Consider the following 26,280-nt stretch of genomic DNA (forward strand, 5'->3'; position numbering starts at 1 on the left):
AGGCTTCAAGGTTCAACAGGTAACTTGTTTTTATCTCCTGGAGAAGAGTACTGTACCTTTTGATGGGAGATATTGATAGTAAAAGATTTCAACACTCAGCACAACAGTTTTATGAAGACAAATTAAGGTTTGTGTAATTTTCAATGTAGACTTTGCGTTTATAATAGTGGGTTATCATCCAAAGGCTGCTTTTTTTTATTAGGTTATAGTTTATATTGTCACACCTATGCTAACGAGCTAGCTGTTATTGTTCTTGTGTGGACTAGCCAAATGACCGCAGTAAATTAAGCGCTAAAACTGTTGTTTATTGTTGCGACACATAAAACAGCTGAGTATTTCATAGGGGTCACAAGAGGGTTCGTTTGCAAACTTGGCCATTGCTTTCAACTTTTGAACTGGGTGTTAGTCAGTTATTTCCTCCTTTCATGTATTACAGCGAAAGTGTTACTGTTGCCGAGTTGGGTGAGGATTTTATTAGCAGGAAACGCACTGTAGATATCTCTGACGTCATAGTTTATTGATAAGTAACACACCTGTGTGTCTCAGTGGTGGATCTATTCCCTACTCCAGCGTGTTGACGTATCCTTGGAAAAGATAGTGAACCCCAGAAGTAACATCGGATATGTTTCCTTAAGCGCTTAGATACAGAGAAAAAATGCTGGCATGAGAGTGCGTGATAGGCTGAGTCCTACAGCGTCCTTTGAATGCTCAGAGTAGAAAAGCTCCAACTCTAAGTACCAGTCCATTTACCTTTAACAGTAAAAGCACGATTACTTAGACACACTGCTCAAAAAAGTGAAAGGAACGCATCAAGTCTGAATGTGGGAAAGAAATCATGCTGTATATCTATACTGATATCAACTGGGTTATGTTTTAGGCATGAGAGCATGGCACATCATTTGTTGGAAATGAAAATTATCACCCTACAGAGAGCTGAATTCAAAGATACCCTGAAAATCAAAGTGGAAAAATGGCGGGCTAGTCCTTTGCACCAGTGTAGGGTCTGACAATGACTCCAGGAAAAAGACCCAAGTGTCTAATGGCAGTCAGAGTGCAGTTACCTGTAGAGGTTTCTGTGTCCCTCGATCGGTATGACTCCCCAGACCTTCGCTGATTCACCGCCTAACTGGTCGTGCTGAACGATGTTACAGGCATCGTAATGTTCTTCACGCTTCTTCAGACCTTTATATGTCTGCGACCCTCTATCAGGGTGAGCCTGATCCCACCTGTTGAAAGCACAGGTAACAATTCTGGTATTCTATGGTAAATTCTAATCCAGCTCCAGCAGTGAGCACAGGGCCCACTAGAGGAAGTTGGGTCCTAAGGCCACCGTCATGAAGTGTGTGTCTGATTGTCATGTCAGAGACATTCACACCAGTGGCATGCTGGAGGTTATTTTGTAGGGCTCATTCTGTTCTTCCTTGCACAAAGGTGTAGATGCTTCTCCTGGTGATGGGTTAAGGATCTTCTACAACCCTGTCCAGCTCTCCTACAGTAACTGCCTGTCTCCTGGAATCTCCTATATGCTCTGCTGGAACACAGCAAAACTGCTAGCAGTGGCACAACCCCATTATGGTAGTTGGACTACCTGTACAACCTTGGTAGGGCTCACCTGGTAGCGTTAGGGTATCACCTAATGCTACCAGTAGAGACACTGACCGTAGACAAATGCAAAATGAGGAGTGGAAAATGTCTGCGGCCTCCATCTGTAAAATCATTCCTTTTTGGAGCTGTCTGATTGTTGCCCCTCTAGTATACCTGTTGTTAATTTCATAAACACCAAATCATCTGAAACTGATTGTTAACCCTCTTCGCTACTTAACTGACCAGCTCAATACCCCACAAGTTTAACTGACTTGATGCTATACCATGATTAAAACGTGTTCGTTAATTACTGTTTCTGAGCAGTGTAATTTTAGCTTTTCTACTTTAACAACACCAGTGCTAGCAAGTACTATAAGACTGGCACTTGTGTAGTTTTTGTAGAAAACCTCTTATTATATAAGCACAAGAATATTTACTATTAATGGTAAATGGACCTGCCCGAGGACTTTCAATACAAACTGGTGTATTCCATTTACTATTAGTGTTAAATCGACTTGTATGTACATAGAACCAGTCCTTTAGACCAGCGGTCCCCAACCTTTTTTGCGCCACGGACCGGTTTATGCCCGACAATATTTTCACGGACCGGCAATAAGGTGTCGTGGATAAATACAACAAAATAAAACTAGTGCCGGTACCGAAAAAAAGAAGATTTATTCATAACACACGTGAAAAGACCCAGGAAAACCGAGTTAACGATAAAAACGATAACAAAATGACGCTGAAAACCGATAAAAACCCTGAAAACCATACATTTCACACCTGAGCCTCAACTCTCGCGGCCCGGTACCAAACGACTCACGGACCGGTACTGGTCCGAGGCCCGGGGGTTGGGGACCGCTGCTTTAGACACCTTTAGACGTACCAGTAAGTACTCTAAGACATGTACTTAAATGGTTAACGCAGAAAAGCTTTAACTATATTAGTACCAGTCAATTTACCGTGAACAGTATATGGTAAATGGAATGAATTAAAAAAATCACAGGCAGTTTGTGAGAAGTGAAGTGAGGAGCTGCTTTTATCCTCAAAGCTGTAGTTCATGTCAGGACATTTCTCTTTTTGTTTGCCTTACATTTTCTACAGTGTCTTCTAGGTTTCTTCGTAAAGACACAAGCTAACAGCCTACCTCTAAACAAGTAATATGAGGATTTTTTTTTAACTTTCTGTTTTTGCACTGTTGAGGTTAATGGCCATTTGATGTGAGTGCTTTCCTCTTTTGCAACCTGTTGCCTCTCTTGAAAGTTTTCTTCTCGTACGGTGTGTTACAAAGCAAGCCTGTGAACTTATGAACCTGTGCACCCAGGCTTAAAAGTCCTGACATCAAAATTAGTCTTATGATCGTTTCCACATACAGCCGTTTGTGTCTGACCAGTGTTGCCAACCTCAGTAAGGAAAATCGCTATTGGCTGTAAAGTCGCCAGAAGTGCTAAATGACATCATCGATTGGTTTAATATAAACTTTCGTTGTTGTTTGTGGAAGAGACATAAAGTGAGTAAAAACGTCCTAAATGCATTTAATTTATTTAGAACTACAAATTAAATTTATTTTGCAATTACATCGTGGAAGAGACATAAAGTGAGTAAAAACATCCTAAATGCATTTAGTTTATTTGAACTACAAATTAAATTTCCTGTTTTTTGTCAGAATTCAACCCTGCTCCTTTATCCGGGCTTGGACCGGCAAAAAGACCCGACGAATAGGCACTCTGGTGGAGTTACTTTGTGTGAGTGTGTGTTTATAAGTAGTTTTAAACCTCGTGATCCACAAAAGCATAACAGTAAAGAAGAACTGACTGTGTTAAGTCAGTGCGGGAGCAGCGGCTTCGCTCATGCGCGATTCATTTGCAGTTCGGACGCATAGGTGTGAACATAGTCTGCCCTGATAGCAGCTGGGGAGGACTATCCTCCGCCTGTGAGCGCTTTGGTACGGGCGAGGTCTTGTTGAGAGTAAAAGCGATACCCGCTTTCACGTCAAAAAGTCGTCATAAATAAATCTCCAATAACACCAGAACAGTCGCCAGATTTGTCGTAGTCGCTTTTTAGAAAAAAGTCGCTAAGGGGTCTGAAAAGCTAAATATAGCGACAAAGTCGCTAAGTTGGCAACACCTGACAGGAAGAATGGTCATCGCTGAACCATACAGGAATGGTCATCGCACAACCGGTCTCATTACTGCCTCACATTTCTTTAACAGTGTGTGTGTTTGCACGCCTGTGTGTGGTTTGCATGCCGTGAGGATTAACCTAGTACTTCAGCTGATGCTGATTGGAATGACGTTCAACACCGGCCTTTAACAAGAAGGAGAGTTTGTGTGTGTGAGAGTTGGTGAGACAGAAGGAACGAGGACACGGTGATTATAATTTAATATCAACATGTCTGTGACTGTTTTCCCTCTCTGCTCAGGATGCCTCCTTTTATCTCTTTCATTTCATGTCTGTCACACACAATACAGGCCTAGTAGACTGACTGTACTACTGTACCTGGCACCGGTCCATTTGGCAGGATAGGTTGCAGGTGGCCGTAAATGGGTTAGTTAGACCAGGGCACAGACAGCCTGGGACATTAAAAAAATCTCTCTCACACTCACTTCATAATGTTTGTGTTCCATCATGTTGCTTTTTTTTTTCCTTTTTACATATGCAGCATAATTAATGTACACGTGCTCCTCTCTCATTCCTCTTTGACCCTTATAAATATGCACCAAGGAGTGCTGGATTAGGGTCAAGTATCCTTTTCTAAAGCTCAGCGTGTGTGTGTTTGGGTGTGAGCGGACGGTTGCATGCTCGAGTGTTTGTGTCTTAAATCCAGGCGGAGCAGAACGCGGCCCGCTGTAAGCCCAGGCATGTGTGATTTGTGTGATTGGGTTTAGACGGCGTTGGTCGGCGGCAACGTCTTGGGGGTCCAGATGACCGGATGCTCCACGGGCAACGCGCGCTGTCCTGCTAACAATATCAAGGTAAGACTACTCTGCCTGGACTCCTCACCAGCAGGTTCATCATATACGATTTACTGTAATCAGTCCTCAGCTGTAAATTCATATCCAGCGAGTGTGTGAGATCTTTACATAGGCCTGTTGCATGTGTGTAAATGTTCAGCAACACCAGGAGGGATTTAGGAGATGAGGTGTTTTTTGTATTTTTATGTAAGCGTTGGATGGGAGTAGTTTAATTTCCTTTTGGGGCCTCTGATATCAAGGGTTCATCCTTATCTCTGTTATTAATCTCTTTTATGTGGATTTGTACTTTTCGAAGCTGCCAGATTTGTGACAAACTTTCAGTTTTTGGATTAATGAATATGGAAGTAATTATCAGTAATGGGTTCATATTTCAGCGAAAAGTGCGATGCACGCCAAATCAAAGCTTCTCGATGATTTTTAGCACCTCTTGCATTCTTCTGTATTTTATGCTCTCAATCTTCGTGGCAGGCGTTTTGTAATACAGAATAAAGAATGGTGTGGTTGTAACTTCTCCAGTGGTAATGTGTGGCGTTGCTCAACAGGTCAGCTCTAGCTGTTCCCTCGAGGACATTAAGCTGCTCAGTTTTGAGAAAATCCTCAAATAATTAACACAAACATCAACTGCCCACAGATTATAACTCTGCCAAGTTTTAGTTGAATCTCACTGTTGTAGTTTCAAGGGAAATAGGAATAAGTGCTTGCAGATAGTTGGGTTTCAACATCCTTTCATAGCAATGAAGAATATCTAGGGTGGATAGCCTTTAGCCTAATAATCGCTAATCAAATAAATAATGAGGCGGTCATTTTTTTTTCAGCCTCCCTGGAAAATATCTGCAACATCTCAAAGATGCTGTGTTCAATGTCACCAGGACATTTCTAATGAGAGTCAAATTATGAACTGAACTTCATTTATTTTAACCCATTGTACAAATATATATTTCACCATCATAAACCAGAAAATAATGGGAATTTTTTTTTCTCTTTTAGTTCCATTGCTAGCATTTACGCCCCAGGCTGTTTCAGACTGTATTTTCGTGTTTATTTTAATAGTATAACTTCATAATGCTTGTAGCAGAATTTGCTGTTATTACCAAGCTGGTAATCTGTCCTTGGACACCTGTAGGACTGCCTTTAGTTTTAGTGGCTGTGCCACCGTCCCAACGAGAGCTTATGTCACCACTTGAGGTTGAAGTAAGAGGTCAAGCTCCTAAGTTGTGCTGGCAAAGTGTTTATTTGGCAGGAAGTGTTGGCCGTCTAGTACTCAATAGAGTCTTTGTTTCCTAGTGACAACATATATCTTTGTCTTATAAACCTGATATTATTAATTATTATCTTACTTCATTTGTGAAACTAAATCACACTGAAGACTCAGTTAGGAAAGTGTGAGGAAGCAACAGAGTTTGTAACCTGTGTCCCAGCTGGAATTTAACCTGTGGCATTGTGACTACAGGCTGTGATGCACCATTCCAAGGGCTGCTTTTGTACTTTTCGCCTTTATATTATGTTCTTTAAGCACAGTTCTTTACCCCCCACACACATTTAAAGTTTAGACATGGGTCATAACATTTGAAAGCCTCTGTGTGTCACTGTAAGACATTGTTTCCATTGACGTATCAATATCATTAAATTCCTGTATTAATGGATGCTTTTGGCACAGTTGACTAAAAGTATAGTTGATGTCTTGACAGGGTCTACAGAATAATTAGGCAACATCTTATAAAGAAAATAAAACTGAATGGGCACGTGGCATCTGATCATATTCAGCACTTTATCATATGTGCAAGTTGTTGTCAGCAAGCATTTCGTTGTCATCGTAGCACAGCAACAAGCATTTAGATGGGCTGTTATTGGCCAAAGTTTAGGTTGAGCAGTCTGACTACATTTCTGTGTTTTGAAACTTGTATTAGAGCTTATGAGGAGGGTTAGGAGTATTAAGTTCAAAGCACATATATGTATAATCACTCTGTGATTTCAAGAGAGAGCACAATAATAAGGTTATGATTGTCTCATGAAAATGTGTCGAAATGTGTTGAAAAAGCTGCAGTTCTGTCCGTTTTTATATTTGAAGAGGTGTCACTGAAGGGCTAAATCAAATTTCTCACTCGCTGTACCAGTGTTCATTGTGCTTGTGTCTGACGTATTCTGCTTAATGCGTAATCTCTCGGCTCCTAGATTACCACTTGTTACTTTATTGGATGACTTGGATTGCGATTTCCAAATTTAAGCTCAAACACAGAGGAGGTCAGAGGTACAGACCAGGATAGAAAATGTGTTGATGGTGCCAAAAAGCAGACAAATCAAGCCAGGGGGTTGTGAATTAAACTGGTTTCTTTGTTTTGTAATAAGAAGTACAACAAAAAATGAAAGCAAAGCCCAGTCACCCCTATAAACACTGAAACCGTAAAGGAAATAAAGCCACTTAATTTGTGTTTGCACATCTGCTTATCAGGTCGCACCTCAATCTGAAAAATAAAAACTTGTTTTTCTCTTGGGAGTATTATTACAAAAGGTCCCGCATTCTAGTTAAATTGTTTGTGCAGCACTGAATGGTTTTTGCCTCCCATTCCTGCCTGCACTGTTTATTTTTCAGTTAGCCAGAACTAAAGTTGGTGTGATGTCAGGAACCTAGGAGAAACTACTCTCACAGAGTCTAAAAAAACATAAAAGGGTACAAACAATTGGACTTCATTAAGATTCATGAATTATTTTTTAGTGTTTTTGTCTCTTATTCAATGGGAAAATCCCCCCCCTTCTTTCTGTGCTATCGTCTGCTTTTACCCTTTATTACTGCAACATCTTCAGTCAGGAAGTAACAGGCTTTGTTATGCGTATTAATACTTTGCTGTGCTGTGTTATTTTCATTATGTGCAGCTATCAGGCTCTGTTTTATTTACCTTCATGTCAAATCTGCAAAACGGTGACACCACATGTTCAGTGGATTTGTGGGTTGATGCAAGACAAATGTTACGAATAACTGTCCTAAATATAATATTTATTTTAACCCGTGTCTCTCAACTTACTTAGATTATTTTGGAAGATCTTTTATTGTGCCAAATATACTACGGAGAGATAATGCTTAAAAATATGCACTATAACTGACAGATGGATACGATACATCAATATTTAAGCTAGGTTGATATACAGCAGGATATTGGCTTCTCACAAATCAGTGAGTAGCACATTGGTCTTAAGTTCAAATCTACTGTCCGGCTTTATCCGCCTGTTGCTGTGTGGGTTCTCTTCACAGTCCAAGGACATGCACATTAGGTTGATTGGTGACTCTAAATTGGCCATATGTGGATGGTTGTCTGTCTGTGGTAGACTGGTGACCTGTACGGGCTGCTTTCTGCCTTTTGTCCTATGATAGCTGGGATGGGCTCCAGCCCAACCTGATGTCAGCCAGATAGTGGCAGAAGTCCACAGTACAAAAAACATAGTCAAAGGTAATTTTGTCTTTATCTAGCTATTCATTTCTAATACATTAAGTTAGTCAGAAAAACTGGCTGTTGGGTCCAATCTGATTGATCATTTCTGTCAGGTATGTTCCGTTCAGATTAAAATCTGAGCAAAAGGAAGGTTGGCTAATAGTGTTGACTGTGTTCTACGGTCTAGAGTCCAAAATCATTCAGGAAACCCCCTGAGAGTTGCCAAAGCATACTGCACATTATTTTTACTCAAACATTCCTGTCGTCTAAGGTCCAGACTATAGGCTGTTAGAAGCTGGCACAGAGCCCAAAAGCTTTGAGTTGTTTTAGAGTAAGAGATACACTGAGACCCTCTTTGGGATTCTTGGGGAAAAAAACAAACAAAACCTACTTATTAACTTACATATGGTTCACCGGGAGTGGAGACTTTGCATTATCATATAATTATTTATTTAACACTTAAATAACACATGACAGGTATTGCTCTGCCTCAGCTGTGTGAGTGCAGATATGGTTTATACAGCATGGGTGTGCGTGAGAAAGTGTTTGTGCATGCTTGTGCTTGTGTCTGTCTGCACTGCGTGTGAACATGACAGTGGTGGTAATGTTTAACCAAGATGGGACTTTTAATGCATTTCTTACAATCCCGACTTTTATTTTATTTAATATCAAAAATAAAAGCATATTTAAAAATTTGTTAAAGATAAATACGTTCTCAGATGGTTTCATTCAAATAACAGAGAAACAACAAACTAAAATATTCATTATTTCTGACGATAACATAACTTTGTTTTTTTTTTTATTCTTTACTTAATCATCTCATAAGCCCTCAGATTTATGTGCCCCCGTCCACCCACACACCACCCAGGCAGGCTGGAAATGCACTTACATGTTGACATAACAGTATTGCAGAGCCAATATTTTTTTATTTTATATAAAAGATATGTTAATGAACACCAGTTGTTATGGGGTCTGCCAGTTTCTGTTTCTCACAATCTAACTTGATATGTAAAGCAGCTTTAATGAGAGTATTTAATACTTTTGAACTGTTGCTCAAGTAAGCAAAAATGCTTAAGCTGCAGCAATAACCTGGGGGAGTATAGGTACAGAGAACACAGTTTGACTACCACAGCCTTGCACCAAGTACAGTAAGCAAGATGATTCAGCTGCTCAGAGGCTCGGAGCAGCAAGCTGTGTTTAAGTGAAGCTTTTAATTCCAAAGATTGCTAATGCACTTTAAACAACAGAAGTCAGCTTGTAAATGAATCAAATATAGCATTCAACAAAAAGACCGTATCTTGCAAAATGTATTGGTTGGAAAACTTGTATGTATGCAACCAGGGTGGAGCAGCAAAGACTGCATTTCTGCAGAGCAGGTGCACATTAGAATCTTTAGTAAAAAACGAAGAAATTTTAGATTCACAAAATCTAAAAGTAAAACTGGAAAGAGGGGGAGTAAAAGCACTGCAGCACAGCAGTGCTTTACCAGTGTAGTATGTTGGGGTGTGTGTGTGCAGGTAAGACATACCCTGACACAGAGCCCCACAATGCCAGAAGAACTACTCGAGGGTAGGACTTCCCCTGTCTGCACTGTGTGGCTGTGTTTGCGCTTTAATGACAGTTCTGCCATGACCATACCATGTTGGATCTGTGCTCCAGTTCGTCATTTCTGTTTGTACTATCAGTGTATCAAAGCAAAAACTTGATACTGTGATGTGCAGGTCTGTGCTCGCCTAATGATTCTTTATTATCTTCTGTCTGATTGCATGCATCCATGCATCCATCTGTGCATACATCTGCACGGCTGTGCTTCTCTGAACCAGGCGTGTGTGTGTGTGTGTGTGTGGAAGTGCGGTTGGTTGTGGAGTGAGTGAGAGAGAGGGACAACAAGGGAGGGAGAGAGAAAGAGAGAGAGAAAAATGAGAGAGGTTTGAGAGCTCAATGGGCAAACACGGTGTCCTGATGTGCTAGGGCACGCTGTTTCTCTGGCAAGTTTTTGCCATTCCACGGGATTCTTTAAGTTTTGGGTAGAAGTTCTTGCTGCCGTTCTTCACATACGATTCAAGCGCCACATGTTCTTCTTGACCTCTTCTGTTGTCTCTAAAGGTAACGTATGCATGCAGGTTGAGTAAAACCTATAACTTTAGATTTTTGGTTTGATTTGTAGTGCTTTTACTTCAAAAGTTAGTAAGATTGCTGCAGAGAGTGGTTTTGTTTTTAATTTGGGTTGTTTTATAATGTCTCATTAGTATTTTTCTCACATGTCGTATTCTTTCAGTGTATCGTTACTGAAATCTTGATGTTGTCATCTTACCGTCTCTTTCTTTATTAAAAATGACTTTGTGAAACGGCAAGAGATTAAATAATTTCCTGTTGAGACCAGTGAATTTAAAGTTTGCACCACTGTATCAGTCTGTAGTGTTGATTTTTTAAGTCTTTAACAATGGGTCTTCATGTATTTTTCATTATTATTTGGGGTTTTTTTGGGTGGTGGGGGGGGGTCCCTGGTGATGAAGTTTGTCTGCACATAGAGTCCAGAAAATAGCATTATACTGAGACCTTTCCCATTGTTTTCCTTCACTTATTGAGAGATTGTGTGACAGCTCATACATTTTGTTGTCTCTGTGGGGTAAGTGTAGCTGAGGAGATTTTTATTTTTTATTTTTTTTGTCTCATTTTTTGTCTCATTTTATTCCCACGTCTTTGATGTCATCGTAGGTCAAAAACAGATTTTCCATCGCGTTTTTTAAAATCGAGGCAGGCAGTACTTCTTTCACACTGGTGAGGATTCAGATGGAAGTTATTGTGATGAAGAAATTGGGGTTGTTTTCGGTAGAAATTAAAAGTGTGGTTTGCAAAGAGGAGAAGAAAAAAGTTTGAGTGGAGTGGAAGCGATCCAGCGTTTCTTTTTGTGCTAGAGTCCATGTAGTTGACGGCGTCCTTTGTTGTGTGGTAGTCAGATGTCGGTGAGGAATGAATGTCGTGCCGTGTACAACTGCTGGACACTCGTTGTTCATTAAGGTAATGGCATTCCATGTAAATTGTGTCTTCCCACATTTTACAGTTCATTACTAATTGGGCTAACACTATAAACAAACTAATCCACTTTTGAACAGATGTCATAGTTTGACCCATCGCTCATGTGAAAGCATCTTGGATTATTAGAATCGGAATTTAATTTCTATTGCAAAACAAGAAAAAGAACAAAAAAACACAGCTTTAGGAGATGTGAACTTTATGATGTGCTTTATGATGAATTTATAGAACTGTTTGCACCTTCAGATTGAATTACATGTTTAGTTTTATTTGCCTGAGTTTAGATTTGCATGAGTAAATTAAAAAAATAGAATTTGCATTAGAAATTAAGGAGATAAAAAGTTGGTTCTCATGCTGCGTGAGTCTTGTTTTTCAGCTTAACCTTTATTTTCTTGTAAAACTGCTAAACATATTTCAGCACCATGGCAACCAAAGAACAACCTGTTGAGTATCTGACTGATGTTGAATCTTTGCCCAGTGTTTGTTGTCACTATGAAAATTGGAGAGCATCTTTTCTAGCGCATGTCCACAGATGCTCTTTTGTTTTCCTTTTTTTTCTTCCCCCTTTTTTTTGTGTGCATTTCCTGCCTTCAAACGTGCTGCTGGCGCTGGTATTTAGATTCTCTAATTTCTTCCCAGTTTACTTTGGTCAGATAAGCATCAAAACAAGTTATGCAACTGATAGCGTAAAATGAGAAACAGAAGTAGAAGGCTCCAGTAAGTGAATCGACATGTCGCAGCAGAATCCCCTCAATTTCCTCTGTTCTAAGGATTTATCCTCTTATTCATTATCATGTAAGACAAGACTCTGTCCTGTTTTGGAGTTTTTTTTAAGAGCCATTTTCATTTTCATTGTCTCATCCAGAAAAAGCAAACTGCCCTGAGGACTGCTCTATTTTTATTTAGGTTTACTGAAAAGTAATTAAAAAAAGATCAGCTCTTATCCTGTGATTTACACGTGTGTTTCCCCTCTGTGTGTTGCAGTTTGCACCATCACTGTGGGCCTCAGAGGACGAGCTGTTTGTGGAATAGATCCAAGATTCTTGTAACTTTTCTGCTAGCCACATCCTGTTCAAACACATCTCTCTCCTCTCGTATACCCTCCTCTGTCTGTCCTGCAGCCCGCTCTTATTCCCTCTTGCTCAACAGACCTTTAAACATTACAGTCCTCTCCCCACATACACACCCCCTCAATCTGGCCCCTTTCTCTTCTTTTAGCTTTCATTTCCAGTTCCTTATCTCCTTTACCTGCATGAGAAGGACAGTCTTTCCCAGTCTTGTCCCAAACTCTCACTACACCCCTCTCCTAAAGCTTCTTTTCCACTAATGGGCACCATATCAGACAGCAGCACCACATTCCCTTCATTGTCACTGAGAACCGCTCTCCACCCCTAACTACCTTGCCAACACGAACATCAACACAACCCAATGGAGACAAAAGATATGATGATGACGAGCATGCTGACAATGGACAAAGGGGAGAATGAGGGAGAGAGGGACAAGGAGAGTGAGGACATGGGGGGAGAAGAGGATGGGACACAGCGTGAAAATGGTAGACTTATGCTTGCTGATGGGCTTGCAGACAGAGGTCCCAAGAGCATGACATCTGGCTCTGGCCAGCAGGTGTCCAATGGCTTCACAACATCCACCCCTCAGAGCCCCAGGGAGGGCCCAGGGACTGCAGCTTGCGCTGCGGGTACAGCCGCAGGACCCGGAAGCGGTACTGGATCCTCAGCACCTCTGGGAGGCCTAAGGACTCTGATGGTCCAGCAAACAAGCTTGGACAGGCCCAGAGAAACCTGGAGCAAAAAGATGGACTTCCTGCTGTCCGTGATCGGCTACGCCGTGGACCTGGGAAATGTCTGGCGCTTCCCATACATCTGCTACCAAAACGGAGGAGGTGAGGAAGCAAAACATGTTTGGAGGGGAGAAACGGGTCAAATGGGGGAGAATGAGACATAAAGTGTGGTGGAATGGAGAGAGAGAGACGACACGTCAGATCCCATGCTAAAGCAAACAGGATTTGAAGGATTAGACAGAAGAAAAGGCTCTTTCATACTCACTGCTGTGTATTCTGTAATTCACATTATGTGCTTTATATGTAGCAGCTGTAGTCGGCCGACTGCTCTCGAGCTTTGCCGTTATTAAAGTCTGAGTTAGATTAGCATGATTTGTGGTACTTCCCAATAAATGCTTTAATAGCTTACAAGGAGTGCCCCAATTAACAAAGTTGTGTATGGATAAGTGTTTTGATATAGCTTATTTCTTGCGCAATCGGAGGTACAAAAAGGTATGTCTTCACAAAGTCCACGCTTGTGTCTGCCCTGCTCTTTTACTAGCCGATCCTCACCTAGCGGCAAACACAGCCTCTCTTTTTATTGAATTTGCAATAATAAAACCTTTGCAATTTCCTGTGTTCTGTGTGTGAGTGTGTGTGCCTTGCAGAGCGAGGTAGAGATGAAGACTGGGGACACTTGATAGAGGCAACAGTATTAATTGTGTTTTTTTCAGTGTCTTTCTCCTTGCTTAATAACCTGTCTCCCAGGCAGCTGCTCAATCAGCCCTTATCTTTGCTTTCATGTCACAAACAGGCACAAGCACCGTCCCGTCCACACACACAAATGCAACACGTGCACATGGAAATAAGTTTGCAATCAGATAGCAAGAAGGAGAGAGCGATGTGTTATCAAACACCCCGCAAAAGCTGAAGAGTCGGAGATCTGGCTGCCGTCCTGATGTTCTTCTGCTCATCTGTGTTAGGCCTTTAATTTTATTACTTTCATATTTTAGAACAAAGCCAACATCAATGTCGAGATCCTTTATGATAGGATTTGAGCAAAAATAACTCCACAAAGCATAATAAATACAGCAGTGTTGTTTTTGAATAGATTGAGCTATATAAATAATAAGCTTTGGCACCTTTTAGGATTTTTACAGAGTGTTCTTAAATGGTGTGTGAAAGAGCTCAGTTTCTCTTGAGTGCAGTTGGCTTCTTACTGTTCTCCCACAACACGTGTTCATTGTCACGCATTTATTCTCCCTCCCAAATTTCTCCAACGTCTCTGTCCAGGTGCCTTTTTGCTGCCCTACCTGTTGATGGCAGTGTTCGGAGGGGTGCCTCTGTTTTACATGGAGCTAGCTCTCGGCCAGTTTCATCGCAGTGGCTGCATCTCCATCTGGAAACACATCTGTCCCATCTTCAAAGGTAACAGGGAGGGGTGTACAGAGAGAGAGAGAGAGAACCGATTAGAGGGAGAAAGTCAAAAGCAACAGCTTGGACGAAACATGGAAGAAGATATCTTTAGAGGGAAGGGAAAATTAGAGGTAGGAAAACAACAACAAAAAAAGACGAAGAAGGACAGTTTTAAATCATCCAAGTCCAAGAGACAGCTCATTTAACCTCCCTGCTCCCCCCACCTCTAGTGAGATGTTCTGACTCTCTGTTATGGAAATTGTCACATTTTCATGCCAAATGCCAGATGCTTAGAAATTTGATAGTATTTAAATCGTCGTTGTTTGGAAATGTCACACACTCACCCAAAGGGAACTTGAATTAGCTTGAAAAAATAACCCACTGATGTATGTGAGTGATGTGGGCAGTGAGTGATTTGGTGTCACTTATGTATTTATTTGCTTCAAATCACCCAGGGATAGGCTTTGCCATCTGTATCATAGCCCTCTACGTAGCCTTCTACTACAACACCATCATGGCCTGGGCCTTGTACTACCTACTGTCATCATTCCGGGCCACTTTGCCTTGGTCCACCTGCACCAACCCCTGGAATACAGCCAACTGTAACCGCTACATGTCCTCAGACCACAACGTGTCCTGGTCCAACTCCTCTACGTCCCCTGCTGAGGAGTTCTATACGTAAGTGCATGTAAGTCAGATGTAGTGGCATAGGGGGAGCTCTACGCAGGAGGGAGACGTCAGGTGAAGAAAGGGAGGATGACTTCAATTCCAGGGTTGGTTGTGGTGTGTGGGACAGATTCCCCACCATCATCCCCTAAAAATTCACTTACTGGTGGTGAAAACAGTGCAGGGACTTTATGAGTATTTCAGGGTACGAATGACTGATTGGAGATTCCTTATGAGTGCATAAGTAACACAGAAGTATGAAATGCCCCTTTAGGAGCAGGTGAGAGAACAAGTTTTTGAATTACTGGATTATGGGAAAATATAAAGTAATGCTTGGTATTAGCCAGTAATAAAATATATGCCCTCCAAGAGTTAACCAGGTTTTAATGGGCTGTTTTTGCAGCGATTAAGTCATGGTCTTTAAAAAACATTGTCTCTGTTATTTTTGACTGTTCAGGGTCTATGCAGTCAACGGGCTCAGTCTTATCAGCACTGCGTCCGACTGCGGAGACAGATTCAGGGTTGACGCAGAGTTGACTTTTCCTAACGCAGGTTTAAAAGTAACAGATTCCACAACTCAGTCTGGCGCCAGAATTTCCTGTTTTTTAGCACAATTCATGTCTCAGTTTTTTCATTTGAGCTCCTGGTGCTTAACCTGTGCCCACACACTGACCTTACAGTTTGTTTCTGACTCCTTTTTTTCAGCTTTTAACAAAAGTTTCGATAAAGTTTGTCTAAACCCTTTTGAATAGTAATAGTCTTGTCTTACGTACTGATGGTTTTCTTTCTTTTCTCGCTGGTCCGCTCATATCACATTTCCTTCTTTCCGTGCTCTTTCCTTCACCTCTGCTTTCCTTAATCTTCCAACATTCCCTTGTCTCTAATCCCATATTGTTTTTGCGTTTTATCCATTACTTCTGCACAATACCCTTCCCTTCCTGCTTGCTCTCCTCCTCTTCCACTTCCTACATTTCTTCACCTCTACTCAGTTACTTTTTATCTCCTTGTCAATTCATCTGCATAAAATGTCTTTCTTGTCTCTCCTCTTTGCATTTCATTCAACCTCAACTTTCAACACAAACGCTCTTTCTTGTTTTCTCTTTCCAGCCGGCAGGTGTTGCAGGTCCATCTCTCCCCAGGTCTGCACGAGTTGGGCTCTATCAGCTGGCAACTGGCTTTATGTCTGCTCTTCATCTTCACCATTGTTTACTTCAGCATCTGGAAAGGAGTCAAGACGTCTGGAAAGGTAGCTGAAGGGGTGCCTGCATGGCTGATGGGGGGTGTCAGTTAGAGCAGATGGATGGATTGATGGATGGAGACATACGGGCAGAGAAAAGAACAGCAGTTATCCTGTCCTCTCTTTACCCTTATTATATTCATCATCGAGTGTGGAAAAGTTGATTAGAAAGGAATGAATATCAGAACCTAGCTAAGGCAATATAGCACCGTTTTTAGACATAAAGTTCGTGCCCTTATGTTCTCTTAAACATTGCAAGAATATTCAGATAAAGGAGTAAAACAGACTGGTAGAAATAGATTTATACTGTAAATCCTACATTTTTATTTTTTATTTAACCTTTATTTATACAGGTAGTCCCACTGAGAGCCAGTGTCTCATTTACATGAGATACCTGCTCCAGACAAACATGTTAAAATTGCAACAATAATATTTTAAAAAAGAAGCTAAATATGTCTAATGTGCACAGTCCTATTAAAAATAAGTCTGAAGTCTGCAAGTGAAATCAATTGAGAGATCCGTCTGCAATGTATTCCATGAAGACGGGGCAGAAGAGGAGAATGCTTTCTTCCCAAAATCTGTACGAACTGATTTAACGGTGAATGTAATGATGGCCGGAGACCCCAGTCTATGACTAAACTGTTTACGTAACATGTACTCTGATAGGGCAGTAAATTAGAAATATATTCATAAATAAAATAATACCAATGAACATTCCTGCGTAAGACCAATGAGGACCAGTCAGCCAGAGAATATAGAGTACACTGGTGTTTTAAAGGTTTACAATCAGTCATAAATCTTAATGCCCCATGATAGACAGAATCCAAAAGATGAAGAGAGTGAGCAGAGGCTTTCATATAAATTATGTACCATAATCCAGGAGGGGTAAAAAAGTGGTGGCAACAAGCCTTTTCCTTGCCGTGCAAGAGAAACATGATCTGTTACTGAAAAAGAACCTCGGTTTCTTCAATAGATGGTCAATGTGTGGCTTGAAGGAAAGATTTTCATCAATCACGCTACCTAGGTGTGAGGCCACATTTGCAATAGAAATGGCTTGAGCAGATACAAGAGAAGGATACTGCCAGCACCCTCTTTCTGTTTGAGAACAGCATGACTTTGGTTTTTTCTGTTTAAGTCTGAGCTGACCCAGCTGAGACTGAGCTGAGACTACAGCTAGGTGTAATTGTTTGAAAACCATGTCAATGGTACGGGCACCGCAATAAATAAGTGTATCATCTGCATAAAAATGAACAGATGCATCTAGATTCTGTGCAACACGGTTGGCATAAATAGTAAATAATATAGGCCCCAGGACAGAACCCTGCGGCACTCCATTAGTGACATTTTAAAAACTGGAAGAGAGGCCACTGAGCTGCACACACTGCTTATGCTCCAAAAGATAATTGGAGGACCAGCCAACTGCTCGGACTGAAAGGCCTATTTCCAGTAATCTCTGACCTAAAATGCCATGGTCAACAGTGTCAAAAGCCTTTGATAGATCAATAAAAAGAGCTGCACAGTAGTTCTTGGCTCAGCTATGATATTTGCTGCCACACGCAAGAAGAAAGGATAAAGACTGTCAGGACCGGCTAATTTTTTGGTGCCTAGGCTCTTCAAAGCCTCATATACCTCTTCTACCATGAAAGGTGTAAAGGAAAGAGTGTTAGTAACCGATCTGCTAGCAGAGTTGGATGCAGAAGGTTTACCATCAGATACTGTGCTAAACAAAGAACAAGAAGCAACAAAGTGTTTGTTAAAAAAATTGAGCATTTCAGTTTTGTCTGACACAGGAATGAAGTTAATAATTAAGTGAAGAGGTAGCTCTGAGGAATGAGAGCTGGCAGGGAGAGACTTTATAGTTTGCCAAAACCTCCTAGAGTCGTTTAGACTGTCAGTGGTTAAAGTCAGAAAGTACGCTTCCTGATGGAGGCAGTAAACTGTAAACTGATTACGCAGCTGACAAAAACATAGCTAATCATCATCGGATCCGGATTTTCTCGCAGCTGCCCAGGCCTGGTTTCTCTCATGTAGGAGACCGGCCAGTTTCGAATTGAACCAGGGCCTGACCTGGCAAGAAGTGGCATGTTTGTCCACAAAATAGATAAAACTCTTGGAAATATTTCCAAGCTAAATTGACATTATCAGTCAGTGTAATATGACCCCAGTTAAAACTGAATAAATCGTGAAGAAAAGCTTGGTCACTGAAAGCTTTAAATTTCTTTTTGTGATGATGTGGGGCTTGGAGCGTGAGATTTTGGTGTTTCTCACAGCACCAACTATGCAGTGATCACTCAGGTCATTGGCAAAAACTGCCAATGTGGAAAACTTATGCGGCATATTGGTTAAATAAAGGGTCGATAAGAGAAGAGTTATCTGGGGATTTGGGATTAAGGTGCGTGGGGCTTTGAATAAATTGAGTTGAGTAAAAACAAACAGTGTGCCTTAAAATCAACAGAAACAGAAGAAAGCCAGTCCCAATTAAAATCACCTACCAGAATGATTTCATTTAAATTCAATTCAGATAAAAGTTGAACCAGAGAAGGTAACGTGCTGGGGTAAGCAGATGGAAGCCGATAGCAGCCAACAACTGTCATAGACTGACCAAACAGATTAATAGTTAAGGCCAAGATTTCAAATTGCTTAGGTGCCTTTTCTGGGACCGTCTGAGCGGTAAATGTTAAATCCATCAACTGCCACGTCTTTATCCAGTATAGCTTTGGATATCCAAGTCACAGAAACAACAATTATATCAGCACCGGTTGAAGGGAGGCCAGATTCTAATCATATCCATCTTAGGAAGCATCACATACAGCCAGAAGCCCAGGGTTAGTTTGAAAACCAGACAATAATTATCTCCAGTACAGATGTCACACAGCCTATAACCACTAGTCGTGAGTCTAAGTGGTTTAGTTTGCTGCTAGCATGTCCTCCAGGACTCAATTCTTGGGCAAAACAGGGCCAGGAGCAAAGCCCCTGCAATGGCCAGAAAGTGACAGCTGCCCGAAAAGGATTGCATCAGATCCGATCCGACAGGGGAGAGCACTGAACATTGCCCGACGGTGCAGGCACCAGCGGCAATCACAGCCCAGCATCCAGTGAGGAACAGCGGTCTACCGAGTCAAACCCCAGGGATCCTTGGCAGTAGCAGCTGCCCTGCTAGCTGCTGTCAGCTGTAGCTCACTCATCCACTGCTGCCAGCATTAGTGTGTCTAATGCTGTCTAATACTATCTATTGTACAGTAACATAGTCAGTGATTTCACATTGTGAAGAGCTTCTTTTTGAATATCCCATGGAAACACATTTTTAAGCGTATAAAGGTTTATTAAAATTAAAGTAAATAAGGTCCTTTGCTTTCTGTATTAGGTAGTTTGGGTGACTGCTACCTTTCCCTATTTGGTCCTCCTGATCTTGCTCATCCGTGGGGCCACCCTGCCAGGGGCCTGGAGGGGTGTCGTCTTCTATCTCAAACCTGACTGGGAGAAGCTGCTTTCCACTACTGTGAGTCTGTTGGTTCAGTGTGACAAGGTCCATCATCAACATATGTAGCGAGCTCAGATCCTGCCCTCTTTCTCTTATTCCTCAATCATTTTTAAACGCGTGTCCTTCTCTCCCATCATTATTTGTCATCACTTTACTTCTCACTCTCTCAAAGGTCTGGATTGATGCAGCAGCTCAGATCTTCTTCTCTCTGGGTCCGGGATTTGGCGTGCTCCTTGCCTTTGCCAGCTACAACCCGTTTCACAACAACTGCTACAAGTAAAAACTTTTGTTATTGAGTTCATAAATCAGTGACATCTGTTTGCTTAATGTCAAAATGCTACTCTGTGGTTACTGAAGTTCAGCAGAAATGTTTTATCTCTCAAATCCCTTATTTAACATGTGTGTGACCATGAATATTAACATATCTTTATTGATGAAACTACCGGAAGGTTAAATCCTTTGCATAGGTGCTCTAACTTTGCCATCTTCCTGCTAAACACTTGTTTCCTCTGTCAGAGATGCGTTGGTCACCAGCTCAGTGAACTGTCTGACGAGCTTTCTGTCTGGCTTTGTCATCTTTACTGTGCTGGGCTACATGGCTGAGATGAGGCAACAGAATGTGGACGCTGTGGCAAAGGATGCAGGTCGGGCCCTGCACCAACACACTGCAAGAAGTTCTTTATCCGAACTCAATTTGTTGGAAATTTATTCAGAATAAACAACTGAATCTCCAGTGTTTGTTGGTGGAAGTTTGGATGGCATATAAATACCAGGTCTCACTTTTTTTCTCTAGGTCCCAGTCTGTTGTTCATCATTTATGCAGAAGCCATAGCAAACATGCCTGCTGCCACCTTCTTTGCCATCATCTTCTTCCTCATGATCATCATGTTGGGTCTGGATAGCACGGTTAGTTTGCCGATGACTCATTTTAGTGTTAAAGTCAGACAGCATTCTTTAGGTTTGCTCGCATTTAATTTTTAATCTAAAATATTCACTTGTTGCCTAACTCCCAGTTCTTGGGGACATTTCATATTTGTCTTCTTATAAAGGGGATTCCTCTTTTACTTTGACAGTGATTTCACAGTTGTGCTCATTTCTCCTTTAAAGCACTGAGTATTATTTGTCCTCTGTGTTCAATTTTGAATAACATTCGGTGAAAACAAAATGATAGGAGTTCCATATCACTGTTGTGTGATGGTCTCGTCTCCATAAACCTTTGTTTATCTGCTCGGAGGCAGCCAGGTGGAGAGATCCGTAAGCTCTTATCACGAGCTGATAATCACTGTAAAACCTTCAACGGGGATGCTATGCTGTTTGATTTTATGACTGAGGATATTGCTGCAAAATATGTCGGTGTACATGACTTTGTGTTGGAGCAGTTCAACACCGAGTCCAGAAGCAAAGCTATGTATCTTTGCAGCTTTTGCAAGATGAGACAAACAGTGGATGATTAGCACATAACACAGATGTGGAATTTTCACATATATGACATATAGCTGCCCTAACTTTCTTTTCCTTCTGCCCCATCTTAGTAAGTTTATTTATATAGTGCTTTTTAAGATAAAACCTGTCAAAATGTGCTTTACAAAGGTATTAAAAACATGGTCAAATAAACACACCTGACTTCATTTTCCTGAACTTGATCTTTTTCTTCTATTTTACTATCTTTTTGACCCCAGTTTGCAGGCTTGGAAGGGGTAATCACAGCTATGCTAGATGAGTTCCCTCATATGCTGGTTAAGAGACGAGAGTGGTTCGTCTTTGGCCTCGTGTGTGTGTGTTACCTTGGAGCTCTCTCTACGCTTACATATGTAAGTATATTTGGGAATAATCACATTACTGTCAAAAAGGAATGCAAGTTACTAACAAAACATTTAAAGCTTAAAAATGTCATTATTCAGTCTCCATAATTAGTCACATTCACTCAGTATATTGATAAGTTTATAAGAAAATTGCTCACACTGGTAAAATAAGCTTGAATTTTGCTGCTGTGTTTTTATGCAGCGTAACGTGTCGCAGTTAACAATCTGCTGAAAATCAGATTAGAGCAGCCTCAGTAATCCATGTATCTCCAACCCTCATTAAAGTAAGACAGTGACCACCACAGATTTCTGCTCAATTAAATTGTCTGCATTGTCTTAGGCTTGGCAGATGAACACTGTTTCACAAGTTGCATAAGTCATTCATAGAAAACGTTTCAGAAATAACTCCTCCTGTTCGTCCGTGTCGTGTCTCAGGGAGGAGCGTTCGTAGTGAAGCTGTTTGAGGAGTACGCTACGGGCCCTGCAGTCATCACTGTGGTGCTGCTGGAAGTCATTGCTGTGTCCTGGTTCTACGGTGAGTGGTGATTTTTGTGGCGATGGTGGAAATTTGTGACTTTAATGAGAATCACAGCGTAAATAAGTGATAAAAATACAGTGTATAGTTCTGAGCTTCATTTGTGGCACAGCTGCCTCGTCAGTTCACATAGAAGAAATGAGACAAATATTCGCTCTTGATATTTGACTCTGAGGTGTCTCATGTGTCTGTGTTCATTCTGCAGGCACCAACCGTTTCTGTAATGACGTGCAGGTCATGCTTGGTTTTTACCCGGGTTGTTTCTGGAGGGTCTGCTGGGTGGCCATCTGCCCCTGCTTTCTGCTGGTCAGTGGCATGCACAGCATTTGCACACTTACACTAAGTTGTATTTGTTGCTCGAATTAGCAGTTTGAAGAGTAAGCCCTCGAAGGCAAAATAGTTTGAGCAGCTGTCATTTGCTTATAAGTTGAGATGACAGGTGGTCAGATTTACTGTGATATTTCATTCATTCATTATGTCTGATCTCTGATTTGTTCCTATTCTCAGTTCATCATCATCAGCTTCCTGGCCTTCCCTCCAGAGGTCAGGTTGTTTGATTACCACTACCCACCATGGACCACTGTCTTGGGCTACTGCATCGGGGTGTCGTCATTCATCTGTGTGCCCTCTTACATGGTCTACCACCTGCTCAATGCTAAGGGCACATTCAAACAGGTGCAGAATTTCTGAATTCTCTCCTAACTCTGTTTTTCTCCATCTGTCCTGTCTACTCTCCTGACCAACTGATATTTCTGGAACAACAAAGGATTGCTGTTGGCCCTTTTCTTTTCCATGTGCTGCCAGGTTTTACTCTCTCCTGTGAACACATGACTGGAGATCAAAGGAACAAGGTGGAGGCACGGGCCAGAGATTAGCAAGAAAAAAAGCAAATAGAATAGGCGTACAAACACGCGCACACACACACACCCTGCAGCGGATGTGTAGCCTGTCACGTTGCTGTAACTGAAAGGTGACCGGACCCCGTCCGTCAGCAGCGCTGCAGCATCAAAAAACAAATCAGTCATCAAATTGTGTTCAGCAGACACATAGCGGGTGTTTTGTATAACACCTTGCAATGCACATAATGCATTGTGAATGCAGAGCGAATGCAAAAGTCTGCATCGTTATCGTCATCACTGATATTAAAATCTTGTTAAACCCTGTGTGAGGGGTTGACAGAAGGGAGGAGGACATCAAAGAGGCCGCTAGACAGACCTTCTGTGCCTGTCGCTCTGTATTGACTCTGCTGCCAGGGTGCACAATGACACCGACACAGATCGACAATCACAAGTCATGTTTTTGTGTACATGTGAACGGAGATGGCGAGCGTGTAAGTGAAACGTGACAAAACAGGTGGCTGTGTTTTATCAGTAATTGAAAGTGTTTTGTGTTCTTCTACAATGTTTCAGAACAAAACAATTTGACAAATATGCTCTTTTTAAGATCTTATTTCAAGCAGTGTATATTTTACCAATAGATACTTCTTGATGTTTTATTGGCAGGGTAACTAATAATGATAGCACTGTCACTACTAAAACTGCTCTATTTACTCTATATGTCACTATGATTTATTCTTTTTTTCTGTCTTTTTTTCTTCTCTGTCTCTTTTTTACTCTTTATCCACAGCGTCTGTTAAAAAGCATCACGCCAGTGCCCGGCGGTGACAGCCACAGGGATTTTATTGTCACAAATGCAGTCTGACCAAACCCTGACCAAAAGAAAAGTGCAACTCTACCTACCTGGAGTGCCCTCTTCTGGACATACTGCAAAACTACAGGACAAGGGGGCTACCTTTCACCGTCTTTGCCTCTTTTCGTGCATCTCCTACACTCGTTCCATCCAAGTTGTAGAAATGTAAACGGAGTTAGTTGAAGCCAGGCATTAGTAGATATGTCTAGCTTGGTTCAGATCGGATCCTCGTGCTGTTTTTGTTTTTTTTCTCAGTTTTGCAGAGTCTCTGTGGTCACCTTCTCATTTCTGTCCCACCTAAAAGGGGTCACCAGAGTCACTCAGTGACCAGGTTTTTCTTCAGGTCACCCAGCTCTAACAGTAATTTTATATAATAAGTGATAAGTATGACACAATTTCTTTAATGTAGACAGTAAAACATACCCAAACAGGAGATACTGTACAATGAACTCAGTCAGCGAAGGCCAGATAAATACATTACAGTCCTCTCTGCTCTGACTGTTAATGGTTGTATTTTTATTTAATGCTGTTAAGTTATGCATTCTAATATGTAGCAAATTCAGGTATCTTTTACATCTGTTACTGAAGCCAAATATATGATATCTGTTCTGTTCTTGTTTCTAAAGTCGTTTCAATATTGTTGTGGTTTTGTTGTGTTGACTGTCAGCCTGTGTTTATTTGGTGGCATCTTGGAGGAAGGACAGATCTGCAATGAGGTTCCTACACTGTGAAACACTGTCTGGTAGTGGTATGAATGTGTACGTTTGTGACTGTATGTGGTCATGTAGAAGAAAGACTGTTATAATAACCAGTGGAAAGTAACCACTTGTATTCATTCTTGTAACTGCAATATAACACGAGTTTATTTTACAATGTAGCAGTGCTGTCGTTGCATCTTTCACCACACATTACCAGACTCAGTGCCGATGGTCTTTGTTTAATTACACTCATGCTCTGCGCTCTGCCGTCGTACTGCGTATCTGTCAGTAGGAGAAGCCAAATATGGATCAGAGCTAATACCATTACCACTATCACAGTCTGAAAGTCAGCGTTACTGCGATTTACTTTCTACCAAAAAAATCTGTGTGCCTGCGCGTGTGTGCGTGTATGCATGCTCCAGAGAGTATCTGTGTGTATGTAGGAGCAGGAATTAAAAATATGGCGAGTACTGTACATGTACATGTGTATTTACTAGTCAGTCTGGTATTAATGTAATCCTGTGAATGCCTGTCTCCTCCTCATTCTCCCTTTGACGTGCGAATGTGTGCGCATGTGTATGTGTGTGCGCACGTGTGTGTGTACACCTCAGGTAGTATGTTGTATGGGTTAGAGGTGTTCAGCCCCTTTATGTGTGCATGCAGTGGTGTGTATGTGTCCTGTGCTACAAATGTGTGTGTGCGTGTGGGTGGGTGTCTGTGACGTGCTCTCCTGTTGTCTTGTTAAATGCCAAAACATCTTATGAAGAAATTAAACTCCCTCTTGCCTCGCTCTCTCGTACCTCTCAAGCTTATCTACGATCCTTGTATGTCAATAAAAGACTATTGAGACTACAACTGTATAGAATAAAGATATATATATATAAATATATATATATACAAATAAATATATGGGAAATAACAGATAATAAAGATATATGGAAATAAACAATGAACTCTGTCATCTTGTTATCTGTAAGTTTTTGTGTTTGTCCATTCTTGTTCACAATTTGATGGATTCAAGCAATCAGGAAGTGCAGAGGGCTAGTAAGAAAGAGGCCAGGGGAACTATGAAGAGCAGAAAGGCAGAGGTATGTCTGTCCAGGAGACATCTCCATACCATTGTTTTTTTGGGGGGACGGTATTTTCCTCAAAAAATTGTATGATTCACTATTTAAAATGTCTGAAATAAACAGTTTTATTTCCTTTACCTTTATGGCCACTGTCCATTTAAGACATTTTTCTTTTTATTTGCTGTCCCTCAAAAACAGAAGGTTTGAACACAATAGTGTGTAATGATCTTTCATCCCAATAACTTTGGATCAGATGGTCTCACATTTGTCTCTAAAAGTTTGGTATATGTGCCAGATACCACCACTTTTCTCCTGTCTGTCCAGGGGACAGTCAAGGGCGAACAGAAAAGGTTAAGAACTCATGCTCAACAAAGCATTTCAAACTCCACAACATAAATCAAACTAAAGAAATCACACTTATCAGCAGAGGCAAGCATAAGGCAACAAAAGAAGATATTAACAAACACTGACAAAGACTGAAGGAAGACTAAGGCTGTAAATATACCACATGAGGCAATCTGAGAAACTGGAAACACCAGGACCACAAAACACGGCTGAACTTAATCAAGGTAAGGAGACAGGGAGCAAAACAACAGACAAAGCACATGCTTATCTAAGTAAAACAGAAGCAACTAAAATAGAAATATCTAACATAGAAAGAGCGACTTGACACAGGACGGAGAGCAAAGGGAGTAACGTCACAGAGAAATTGTGTCCAAGACTGGAAATCTCACGGGAACTAAAGGAAACACTTGAACACCTGGACCTAAGAGACAATAGAAACTTGAAGGAACTATTAAACCCAATAACAACCAGAAATGTAAAAATAAGCCCACAGACGAGGACATTTTTCCAGAAATCTTGTGGTTTGTTCAAAACCTAGGCCATG

General features: G+C 41.2%; 1 protein-coding gene across 6 annotated transcripts; it reads left to right on the plus strand.

The window, feature by feature from the left end:
• slc6a4a (solute carrier family 6 member 4a) lies at nucleotides 1–25,279 on the plus strand. Of its 6 annotated transcripts, none has more exons than XM_039598099.1 (15): nucleotides 1–19; nucleotides 4,473–4,559; nucleotides 12,005–12,920; nucleotides 14,091–14,225; nucleotides 14,669–14,891; nucleotides 15,987–16,125; nucleotides 19,481–19,615; nucleotides 19,770–19,873; nucleotides 20,114–20,241; nucleotides 20,391–20,503; nucleotides 21,277–21,408; nucleotides 21,835–21,934; nucleotides 22,140–22,240; nucleotides 22,442–22,609; nucleotides 23,561–25,279. In XM_039598099.1, the coding sequence occupies exons 3-15, from the start codon at nucleotides 12,449–12,451 to the stop codon at nucleotides 23,633–23,635; spliced, it is 2,025 nt and encodes a 674-aa protein (XP_039454033.1). In that variant the 5' UTR covers nucleotides 1–19; nucleotides 4,473–4,559; nucleotides 12,005–12,448; the 3' UTR covers nucleotides 23,636–25,279. The 6 variants fall into 6 exon arrangements, with proteins under 6 accessions (XP_039454033.1, XP_039454031.1, XP_039454032.1 ...); XM_039598097.1 differs by having other exon boundaries at nucleotides 7–127; XM_039598098.1 differs by lacking the exon at nucleotides 1–19 and adding an exon at nucleotides 3,074–3,094.
• Nucleotides 25,280–26,280: the final 1,001 nt, after the last annotated feature.

Source organism: Oreochromis aureus, linkage group 14 (genome assembly GCF_013358895.1).
Source record: "Oreochromis aureus strain Israel breed Guangdong linkage group 14, ZZ_aureus, whole genome shotgun sequence".
Taxonomy (NCBI): domain Eukaryota; kingdom Metazoa; phylum Chordata; class Actinopteri; order Cichliformes; family Cichlidae; genus Oreochromis; species Oreochromis aureus.

Excerpts from the sequence above, each read along its gene's own strand:
- slc6a4a (XM_039598099.1), top strand. The coding sequence starts at position 12,449 with ATGGAGACAAAAGATATGATGATGACGAGCATGCTGACAATGGACAAA. Across the intron at positions 21,409-21,834 it reads CTCTCTCTACGCTTACATAT|GGAGGAGCGTTCGTAGTGAA; the intron begins GTAAGTATATTT and ends GTCGTGTCTCAG. Across the intron at positions 21,935-22,139 it reads TGCTGTGTCCTGGTTCTACG|GCACCAACCGTTTCTGTAAT; the intron begins GTGAGTGGTGAT and ends TTCATTCTGCAG.